General features: G+C 42.0%; 1 protein-coding gene across 1 annotated transcript; it reads left to right on the forward strand.

Annotated features, from left to right (window-relative positions):
- The first annotated feature begins 362 nt into the window (after positions 1-362).
- LOC125473802 lies at positions 363-2,524 on the forward strand. Its single transcript, XM_048577102.1, has one exon. It carries the CDS (start codon positions 372-374, stop codon positions 2,322-2,324), a length of 1,953 nt encoding a protein of 650 aa, XP_048433059.1. The 5' UTR covers positions 363-371; the 3' UTR covers positions 2,325-2,524.
- Positions 2,525-12,065: the final 9,541 nt, after the last annotated feature.

Consider the following 12,065-nt stretch of genomic DNA (forward strand, 5'->3'; position numbering starts at 1 on the left):
AAATAAAATAAAAAATAAAAAAAAAAACATTTCTGTTTTCTAGTTGACCAAAAGAATAATCTCCTAATTTTTCTTTTGAAGAAGAATAATCTCCCAATTTAGAAATTAAGACAAATTAATTAAATAATCATGAAATTGGATGGATCAATGCTTGAGCTAAATGGGCCAGCGGGTAGTCATTTGCATCTAGGTGAGGCCGGCCTGTTAAATTCGCTTCCGGCCCATAACCACCGTCTTCCCCATGAAAATGTGAGCTTTCCCCATCCGAGTCTCACCGAGTCGTCATCTCTCGCAACTTCCCAGAATCACAGCACAGCAAAACGTCGCAACCCGAGACCCTGGATCCGATCCGACCTTGATCCGATCCCACCATGTCCTGCTTAGCCCTCTCTCTTCAACCCGCCAATGGATCCGACATCCTGCTCCAAACCCGAGAATGGTTCCCTCCTGCCCGGGCCCTCGTCGCCGTCTCCTCCTTCCGCCAGACCCGCCTAGCTTTCGCCGCCGCCAAGCAGCAACAACTCCACACCACCAAAGACAATTCCCATAGCCACTCTGACTCTTCCTCCGATACCACTGCCGACTCCGTTGCCTCCCTCGGGGACGACCCACTCGCCGCCTCAAGCGGCCAGCTCATCGTGGGTGTCGAATCTCGGTACCGGGTCGTCTACCGCCTCGTCAACTCCATCTACGTCCTCGGCGTCACGACCGCCGATCACGACAACTCGATCAACGTCTTCGAGTGCATCCACATCGTCAACCAGGCCGTCAGCGTCATAGTCACCGCTTGCCGCGGCGTCGATGCTACTCCGGAGAAGCTGAGTCGGAAGTACGCTGAGATCTACATGGCTCTCGACATTGTTCTGAGAGGTGTCAGCAATATTCGATTGGCGGCGATGCTTTCGTCGATGCACGGCGACGGCATTGCCAAGATGGTGCACTCGGCGTTGGACACTGAGAACAAGATCCGTGGGGCGGAGAATTGGAGAGCCGTTGAGGCGCTTTCCGTCGAACACGAGGCGGGCATTGTGGCGTTCAACAATTTAGGGTTTGAATTGCCGCCGGAGACGATCGGTGCTGGGGATGAGGTGGCGGCTAGCTTGGCGCCGGTGGTGCAGAGTGAGGAGAAGGATCAGAATTTAGAGAATGAGGAAGAGAGCCAAGCTGAGAAGGACCCATTTGCCGCAAGCGAGAAGATTAATCAGCCTGAAGAGCTGGTGAGTGGGTTCAAGAAGAACAAGGATCCTTCCGCCACGGACTTAACAACAGCGCTGGCTACACTTGAAGTGACTTCATTGCCTCCCGCGGAGGCGACCCAGAGTACCCATATTGCGGTGGAAGGGTTTGAAGGGGAATATGGTGGGATTGAGTTTGGGAATGACCAAGCTTCTTTGGGTGAGACTTTTGAAGGGTTTAGTGATGCTTGGGGAGGTGGGTTGGATGCTTCTGAGTTTGTTGGATCAAAGAAGGTTGCGAAGAAAGAAGGGCTGGGCGGGCTTGAATTGTTGCAGACCGGGCCTGATGCTCCAAAAACTGCTGGTGCCACTGCAGGTGGTGCAGCAGCGGGTACTCCCCTTGATACCCTTGTAAAAAGCGAAATGAAGGGTCCTGAGATGCACATTGTGGAAGAGATCAGTGCTGAGTTTAGAGAGTCATTGCTTGCTAGAGTAGGATTAGTGGGTGTTGTTTATTTGAGAACTTTGACTACCAAAACTAGTGCTGATAAAGAAACCGAATTTTCTTTCCGGGTTGAGGGAACCAGCCCGGTTAAGAGGTTTATTATGCAGAATTCTCGAGTTAGTAGTCTAGGGAACGGATTGTTTCATGTGAGGACTGCAGCCTCCGATGAGCCTTTACCCATTTTGAAGTATAGTCTGCTGCCTAGGTTGACACCACTGCCCTTGAGGGTTCGTCTTGTGCAACGCCATACAGGAAGCTTACTTTCTGTGATGATACAGTATGTGTCAAACCCTGAGTTGCCAGCGCCTTTGACTGATGTGACATTTGTTTTAAAGCTCCCACTTGATCCTACATTGTTGAAGGTATCACCAAAAGCTATATTAAGTAGGTCTGACAAAGAACTGAAATGGCATATCCCCGAGATTCCGTTGAATGGATCTCCTGGTCGGTTGAGGGCAAGGATGCCTGTGGATTCTAATGAAGGAGATGGCAGTGAGGAGATTGAAGTTGTTGCTTATGTGAAGTTTTCTTGGCAAGGAACTAAATCATTGTCTGGAGTTTGTTTGCGGCCAGCTTCCGAGGGTAATACAGACTTTTATGAGGTTAATCACAGGTACGAGAATGGGTTATATATGTGCAATTGATACATGATGAAATCACTGTTGCATTGTAGAGTGGAGGGTTGTGTCTCCTTTTTTGTTGTTTATTTTGAGAGGTTTCTGTTGATTGTATCTTGTTGTAGCATTCTTTGATTATGAGCTTGTAGCTTAGTTATCGGTCATTTGAAAGCTTTATGTCTTTGTGTATTGTGTGAATGGATATACAAGTTTCTCTTTACATGCTATCTTCCGTCTCTTGGTTTATTAATCTTACTGTCACATGAGCGTGTAGGTTTTGTAATTCACTGATAAAACAAACTTGTATAATAAATACAGAACACAATATAGTGAACCTTATGCTCTAATCGAGATTTTCTGACTAAGGGGTCATTGGTAATAAAACAAACTGTGTTCAACAGAAATAAAACATTATAATGAAACTTATACTTTAACTGAGATATTCTGACTAAAGGAGGATTAGGACTCAATCTATTGAAATTTAGACATTACCAGCAATGTTCATAAGAGTTGGTGCCGTAGATGGTCAATAAGTTTTGAACCATCTAAACTTCTGTTTCACTTGTTTGACATGGCCTTTTCAACTTGAAACTTTGTAATGGTTTTGTTTGTTTCTTCTTTTTGGCAAGACACCAGGCTTTCATGAAGCAATTTGATTCCTCTTGTATTGCAATTTGTGTGAATCTGCAAACATAGTGACAAAATCATATATACCTCTTCCCATGTCCAACTGATTTAAGCAGTTACTCCTTGAATAGTTCAATGATAATCTGAGCTTCCGAAATTGAAAATACGGGTTGCTTTTATGCATTTTGTGTATTGTGTTCTTACATCTTTGCCCATTGGTTTAATAATTTATTTTGTGATCAGGAATAAAAAGATGTAAGAAATAATACGGTAAAATGACCGAGTGTGAACTTGGTCAAAACATTGGACTTCCACTATTGGTTCCTTTTGAGTTTAAAGACCTCTCTTACATTTGCCTACCACATTGAGCATTTGGTTATGTTGTTTTGTTTAAATGTTCATTCAAATACATGTTGAAGTTTTCGATGTTTGGGCATCCAAAATTCAGAGTGAGTTTGTATCATTGTATTTGTACGATGTAGCTCTAGCTGGAAAGTGCTACCTTTCAGAAAAATGTAAGCAAGCTATCTTTTGTTTTCCAACATGTGAATTAGAAGTTAGATAAGGGCTAATCAGGCTACAATTTATCAGAATTCTTCTCAAGCATCTTATTTGCTGAAATAGTCTGCTAAGCATACGATGGATTAGCCATTTGGTTTCTGCCAATCATAACTAACAGTGCAGTCTGCACTCAGTGTCGTCTCCTGTAGTCTTTAAAGGTCATTCTCCGTAGTATCTAAATTGATTGCAAATGTATTTTATGAACTCAAGATCCATGACTACTGGTAATTCAGTGTGATAATTCACTTTTGTACTTGTAGAATTTCAGGGCAACATGTAGCAGCAAGTTGAAGTCGGGTAAAAAGTTATACTTCTCCTGTAGTTGCTTTGATTCTTTTGATCCCTGTTAGTTTTACTTCTCCTGCAGTTAGGCCTAAAGTAGAAGAATTAAAAGCATAAGTTTAGGTATTTAATCAAATTTTAGTTATGCAGGAGTAGCTTCAATTTTTCTTTTCTCTGGGAAGAGCAAATTGTTGAACCAAGAATGTAATGGTGTAGATTAATTAGATGTAAGGTCCTCTGAAGGAGCTTCTTTCTCCTGATATCCAACAGGTCCATAAGCATTCCTCGATCGACAACTGATCGGTCGGGTACCTTCACTATGGTGTATGATGTAGGATTTTTCAATGAAGGTGACCGCTTTGCAAACATGATGATAATAACATCAGTGGAGCTCTTTAGGTATGTCGGTTTATACGATTGATCGGATGTGTCAAAATCTGATAATCTCGGCCATATTGCTATTGGAATAGTTACCTATCTAGCCCACACATCCGTGTCTTTTATAGGCCAGCAGCCCAACCTATTAGGCTTGAAGCTTGAAATACCCGATGACGAGTCCCCCCACCCCAAAAATACATAGGCTCCAAAGTTATCTATTAAATTAGTTTCTTTAAATGGGGATTATATCTGGAAATTTTATTGTACATGTTTATCAATTGAATTGCTTGTGTGTATTTGTGCTATTGTATTGTTATGAGAATACATGTACAATGAACCTGAAGTTCATACTAAACTTCGAATCAAAATTTTGAGGCTTGCCATAGAAACCTCTTGTGTTTCCTAAAACCGCACCACTTATGTTGAACCCTGAAGTTCTCCATAATTAATTTGTTAAACCAAACTATGTCTTAGAACCTGAATGTTCTAACCTATTTTAATTTCCCGTAGCATCAACCACGACTTGTTCCCTCCATTTAGTAGATTGCTGAAACTACTTTATGCGGGTATGAGTTTTGAACTTCCACTTAATTATCGAGAAGTTGAGAAACCTTTTGAAGCCAACAATGCCATGGATAGAGCTGAATAAGCCTCCACCATGATTTTCATTAAAAAATTTATAGGTGATCTTTTTGGAAATGTTAAACAAAAGTTTTTCCCTCGTATCTCGATCACTTTTACATTTTTGTTATTTCATAATCTCCAGGGTATGATACCTTATAACTTTACAGTTACAAATCATTTTCTTATTACTTTTTGTCTCCCAATTTCTATTTTTATGGGCATTACTATAGTGGGATTTCAATAATCACATGACGACAGTGACAAAGTTGGAAATTGTTTGGGGGACGAATGAATTTAAAAGAGTGCAAAGTTAGAAAAAATGTAGACAGCCAAATTCGTATATATATTAGACAATATTAGGAACGTCTATAATGTATCAATACTCGAAGGACTACTCGGAATATTCGAAGGAAGACTACCCATAATATTTGAAGGGAGATTTAAGCAATGTTTTTTTTTAGTATCATTCCATTAAATCTTAGACTCTTAATCCTAGAGTAGAGTATACCATATGACTAGTAAGTAATTAAACCAACAACTCAATTAATCAGTACCAATAATTATATAAATTATTTAATAAACAAAATTTCAATTCAATTGACCAATATCAATAATTATATAGATATAGGTTATTCAATAATCAATAATTTAATTAGTCAATAATCAAGAATTCAATTTTTTAGTAATCAACAATTCTATTCATCAATAATCACATGGTTCGTATCAATAATGAATCTTCATATTGCGCTATAATTCTATTTTAATTGAGCAAAATTTTATATTAAACTCTTGGAACTAATAATATAATTTAAAAAATTAGGTTTACCTTTGAGGGGGTTGGCAATGGCGGCAAAAAAGGAAAATAGATGCTGAGAGTTGTTGCACTTCAATCAATGAGAGAATAGGACAGAAAGAAAGCAGACGATTGGGCGAATGCGTGAGAGTTAATGGACGGCGAGTGGAGAAATTTTTTATCGTGAGAGTTAATGGACGGCGAGTGGAGAAATTTTTTATTTTGATCAGAATACGAGGTGATACACCGTTTGTTTTTATGTAAGTGGTGAGAAATTTTATTATTTAAGTTATTAACTTTTTAACATACATATCCCACTATTTATATAATGACACGTGGTATACCACGCCGTGTATCTGTCACACAAAAAACTCTCTCGGACAAGTGATCATTCTTTTGTTAATTTTTTTTTTTTTTAATTCTCCAAAACCACAAAGACAAAACGACAATGTTCATTACGTTTTGGTCTTGGGTTTCTTAGAAAAATACACTACGTGTGGCTATGCAGCATTAGGCATGCCTTCACCAAGTTGCAGTTTTTCTGACAACACACGAGGGGATGACAATCACTTCTGGCAACAGGGTCGTTGTCCCTCTTGACCCTCTATAACTTCGCCACTGCATGAAGATGTAACTGTGATATGTAAGTTATACTTTAGTTGGAACGCTACCATGTTGGGGGCTCGATACAATACAAAACACCCATGTTATTTGTTGTAGAGTTCATCTTTTTTTTCATGGAAGACGCATGCGTCAACCAATGCAAATAGGTGGCACACGCACAACTTTAGAATAAGTCTCGAAAATATCATCAACTAATTTTATTGTAATTAAATTTATAAAAAAATTCATTTTAATCCTTAAAAAAATGAGTTTTAGACTTTAACTTTATGGAAGATTAAAATCCAATTTTAGTCCCTAGTACATTTAATCATATCATTTATTAGTTATATTTTTATGTTATATTTATCTTTTTATTTTTATTTTAATGTATCATTTACATTTAAATTTAATTTTTATTTCATTCATCATAATATATTTTAATGTCTAGATTTAGGTAACTAATTCTTTTATAATTTATATTCCGGTAGCAATTTTGTATGTTCTTTATTTAGGTACATTAATATATTTGAATATTTCGGTATATTCATCGGTACAAACAGGTAATTACATTGATTCAATATAATGCATTTCATTACGTACAGTTTGGTACACACATTTGAGTATTGACTTTTAGGTACTTTAATTCAATATATTATATTTCGGTAAATACATTTAGGCACGTACATTTTGGTACATACATTTCTGTATTGATATTTAGGTATATACATTTCGGTATTGACATTTAGGTACGTACATTTTCGTACATACATTTTGGTACGTACATTTCGGTATTGACATTTAGGTACATTAATTCAATATAATATATTTCGGTACATATGTGACATCTCGTCCCGAAAATATCGAAAACGTACGTGTGAAATGACAGTTTTGCCCCTAGTTCGTTTCTTTATGTTTATGGGTTGTTTTGTGTGGTGTTCCCATGTGTTGGGCCACCCACACACACTATCACTCTCCCAGCTTCTCTGTCCCTTTTCCCTGTCTCTCTCCCGAGTTCCCTCTCCTCCCATTTCTCTTGAAAACGTACGGACACACCCAAAACCCCTCAAACCTTTACAGATCGAGGGAACCAAGACCACTGTCGAGCTCATGAGGTTGAGGGGAGTCCAGCTGTGCCATTTTTAGGTAAGGTTATCATCATTTTCACGTCGATTTCACAAGGTCCGATTTGGGGTACTATTCATGCAAACGTAATTTATCATGTTTTAGGGATTTTGAAGCTCGTAGGTAGCTTAGTGAGGTCCCAAGGAGTCTCGGAGTACTTCGTTTGAAGGAATTGGACGTCGGGATCGCCTTATTCGAAGTTAGCTGGATTTGGAGTTTGGGGACAGGTAAGATCTTGTAGTTTTTGGCTTGTAAAAGTTGCATGGTTGTGTTCTCCTAGTTTTAGGCGTCATTTTGGTACAAAAATCACGAAAAATGGTTGAAAAACGAGAGAGAAATCGAAGTTAGAAGTTTTTCCAGTTTTCCGACGCCGGCGATGGCACCGGAGGTTCGCCGGAGAAGGAGACGGAATATTCCTGACGCCGTTAACGGAATCTGTCAAAACTGACGGAATATTCCTAACGGCGTCAGTTGATGCCGTCAGCGTGCTAGGCACGTGCCTGCGCGTGGCCGGTGCGTGTGGCCGTGCCTTGGTTGGCGCTTGGGGGCGCGTGCGGCGGTGGAAAATTTTTCTAAAAATTTGGGTGTGTTCCCGAGGTTGTGTAGAGCACGTTGGTATATTTATTTGTCCAATTTGAGCAATGTATGAGAAGTTATTACGAGAAATTGGTTATGTGCTTTAAAATTTACGTTTTTATAGTTGTTTCGCATATAGGTGATACGTATCCCGAGGACGAGCGTGGTCACTCGAGACAGGGGGCTAAGACCCTTCCACATACCAGTGAGTGGGCTTTTGGTTTTCCGTACATACCTATATACTATATTTTTCCCAGAAATTGATTAAATGGTTATCAGTTATGCCATGCATTACATTATCGTTAGTCATGCATCGTTGGTTGCATTAGTAGTTGCATATATCTATATACATATGTATATTGGGTGTTGTGGATGCATAGGTAAGTGCTATTCATGTTTATAATTCCGTAGTGGTTTGAGATATTTAGAGAGCTCATAACCTGCACCCCCGGTGTTAGTGCTCCCGCCCAGAGTAGGGCACGGTCCTTCACGTGATGTTCACCTCCCGCACCACACGTTCAGCTTGGATCCAAGTTAGGTGCACAGTCCTGTCGTACAGACCACATTAGGTGGTTCCGACTCGTAGGTGACCCGCGATTATTCGCACAGCCTTCACGTGATCATAGCACTAGAGTGTATATATGTATTACACCCAGGCCTGTCGTACAGACCACTTTAGGTGGTTGCGACTCGTGGGCAGGTTCAGTTATTGAGTTTGAGATTTGAGCTCTACATGCAGTCGTACAGGTCAGGTTAGGTGACTCCGGCTGCCAGACTATATGTTGTTGATATGATTTATACCTGAGCACTTGCATTTCATTATGAGATTTTGACATGGCATATTCTTGAGCATGATTAGCATATCTATACATACGTATATATGTTTATTTCTGGGAAGTATACAGGTTTTACGGCGAGGGGTTAGAAAGTATTTATAAATGGTTTTCGAAAAGCTTTGTTTTTGCCCACTCACGCTTTTGTTTTGCGCCCCTCTAGGTTCTAGTTGCTTAGGAGTTTCGGTGGTTTCCCAGAGGGCTTTCCCGGCATTTCTGACAGACACTCACCAGCGTAGGGTCACCTTCGAGTGTACTATTGTCGAATCATTTTTCTTTGGACTGCTGTAGACTTATTGCTCTGAACTTAGCGTCACACTAACGCTAGCACTTGTTCTTAGTACTTTGTATGCTAGTTTTTAATCATTTGTACTTTTATATTACTATTTTATTAGCCTCCGCACGTGCACATGGTTACGTCACCTCCGTGTGACGGCCAGCACGTCCTGATCTCGGTCGGGGTGTGTCAGTTTGGTATCAGAGCCTAGGTTTGGCAGTCCTGTGTCTTTGTGAGTATTCTAATGGTTTTGGTGTCTTCTGTCAGAATTATGCCGCCTCGTCGGGAACCACGTCGCTCTTCTGAGTCTAGCTTCCCCGATGTTGCTCAGCTGGGGGAAGTTATTGCTACAGCCCTTCAGTCGGTGATGCGCCCTCCCCAGAGGACTCATCTGGAGACTATGTACAATTTGAAATTGGATAAGTTCGAAGGTAATGAGGGTCACGAGGGCGCAGAGCGATGGTTAGAGCACATAGAGAAGACTTTCCGTGTGTTGCACAATCAGGGGAACCTTCCTGTTAAGAGGTGGGTCGAGACGACCTCATGGTTTCTGGGTACGGAGTCTGCAGCCTGGTGGGAACAGGAGCTTCGTCGTTTGACTCCAGCTGAGATGACTGATTGGAACGTTTTCAAAGAATTGTTCAAGATGAGGTTTGTGCCCCCTGAGTACATTGATCGTAAGAAGCAGGAGTTCACCGAGCTGAGACAGCGGAAGATGACGGCTAATGAGTACTATCGCAGGTTTACTGATTTGTCTTGTTACCATCCTGACGTCGCTGGTAATCCGGCGGAGATGCTTCGTCGTTTCCGCCTAGGTACTAAGAAAAAGTGGCGTTTGATGGCGACTACTACTCACTGTGAGACTTACCAGGATTTCTACGAGATATTGTTGAGGATTAAGGATTCTGAGAACATGTCGAGCGAGAGTGAGGAAGAAGAAAAAGATGGCAATCAGAAGAAAGATGACAAGGGTAAAGGTCAAGCGTCGCTCAAGCCTCGTAGAATTCAGAACTTCAAGAGGGGTGGTGCTAGTTCAAGTTCTTCTAGTGGTGGATTTAGTGCCACTGGACAGGGACGAGGAGGTAGATTTGCTGGTGGCGCACGAGGCCAGAGACAGGGTGATAGTGGTCGAGGCAGAGCTCCAGTTTGCCGCAAATGCAACAATCGGCATTTCGGCGAGTGCAGGCGTGGCAGCAGTGGTTGATTCACGTGTGGGCAGATGGGACATAGGGCTGCGAATTGCCCCCAGAGTCAGCAGCAGAAGCCGCAGCAGACTTTCATGCCACCACCTGCACCGATCCAGCAGATCCAGGGTCCGAGTAGTTATGGCCAGGCAGGTCGAGGTGGTGCCTACCACTACCAGGGAGATGCTGTCCCTTATGCTCCGGGACAGTATCAGTATCCCCAGGATCCCTATTCGCAGGGTGGTTATCCTCAGTATTTTGGTGGCTATATGCCGTATCCCCCAGCACCGGTGGGTGGTTCTCAGTGGTACCAAGGAGGACAGTATTAGCAGGGACAGATTGCCACTAGTAGTGCAGGATCTTCGAGGCAGTCGGGTCAGCCCAGTCAGGGGCATGGTACTCAGGGATGCAGTGGTCAGTCGAGTAGAGGTCGCGGCGGACGACAACAAGGCCAGGGGCGCATTCACAATGTTTCTCTACAGGATGCTCAGAACAACCCGGACTTGATTATGGGTACGTTAAACATTCTTGGTTATTTTGATAGAGTCTTAATTGATTGCGGAGCTACACATTCTGTGATTTCTCATACATTTGCTCAAGTGACGTAACCTCGCCCCACACCTCTAGGGTACGATTTAGAGTTCGCTATGCCTAGAGGAGAGAGATGTATTGTAGATCGTGTGTACCCAGGATGTCCAGTGATAGTTGAGGGTGTTGTTTTGCCAGCCGATCTTATCCCGTTAGATATTGTTGATTTTGATGTGATTCTGGGCACTGATTGGTTGCATTTCTATCATGCCAACATTGATTGTTACGGGAAAATAGTTACATTTCATCGTCCTGGACTACCTGTGGTTACTTTTGTGGGTGAGCAGAGTGGGGTGAGACATGGCGTTATTTCGGCGTTGCGAGCGAAAAAGTTGTTGTCTAAAGGTTGCTAGGGGTACCTAGCTCATGTGGTGCTAGATGAGGCCGTTCCTAGCAGAGTTGAGGATGTGAGGGTGGTTAGACATTTACCTAATGTTTTCCCCGAGGATTTGCCTGGTTTACCACCAGATCGAGACATGGAGTTTACTATTGAGTTGCTTCCAGGTACTAATCCTATTTCTCTAACTCCCTATCGTATGGCTTCCGCGGAGTTAAGGGAATTGAAAGTTCAGTTGCAGGAGTTAGTGGATAAGGGGTTTATTCAGCCTAGTACATCGCCTTGGGGCGCTCCGGTGTTGTTTGTGAGAAAGAAAGACAGAACTTTGAGGCTGTGTATCGACTACAGGTAATTGAATCGGGTGACGATTAAAAACCGTTATCCATTGCCTCGTATTGATGATTTGTTTGATCAGCTTCGAGGTGCTTGTGTGTTCTCCAAGATTGACTTGAGGTCTGGTTATTATCAGCTGAAGATTAGTAGGGATGACGTTCCTAAGACGGCCTTCAGGACTCGTTACGGTCATTACGAGTTTCTGGTTATGCTGTTTGGGTTGACGAATGCACCAGCTGCTTTCATGGATTTAATGAACCGGGTGTTCCAGCCATACTTGGATAGATTTGTTATTGTTTTCATCGACGATATTCTGGTGTATTCTAAGTCGAAGGCGGAGCATGTTCGACATCTTACTTTGGTGTTGAAGAGGTTGAGGGAACACCAATTGTATGCTAAGTTTAGCAAGTGTCAGTTTTGGTTAGATCAAGTTGCGTTCTTGGGGCACGTCATTTCTGCTCAGGGTATTTTGGTTGACCCTCAAAAGGTCGCAGCTGTGGAGAGTTGGGAGCAACCGCGAACTGTCACTGATGTGAGAAGTTTCCTTGGTTTGGCGGGGTATTATCGGCGTTTTGTCAAGGATTTCTCTGTAATTGCTTTACCACTGACGAGATTAAAGAGGAAGGACGTTAAATTTGAGTGGGATGATA

This window comes from the organism of the source record quoted next, unplaced genomic scaffold (genome assembly GCF_019419815.1).
Source record: "Pyrus x bretschneideri cultivar Hongxiangsu unplaced genomic scaffold, Pyrus_bretschneideri_v1 Contig97, whole genome shotgun sequence".
Taxonomy (NCBI): Eukaryota; Viridiplantae; Streptophyta; class Magnoliopsida; order Rosales; family Rosaceae; genus Pyrus; species Pyrus x bretschneideri.

Bases quoted from the DNA above. Each gene is read 5' to 3' on its own strand.
- LOC125473802 (XM_048577102.1), top strand. From the start codon at position 372: ATGTCCTGCTTAGCCCTCTCTCTTCAACCCGCCAATGGATCCGACATC.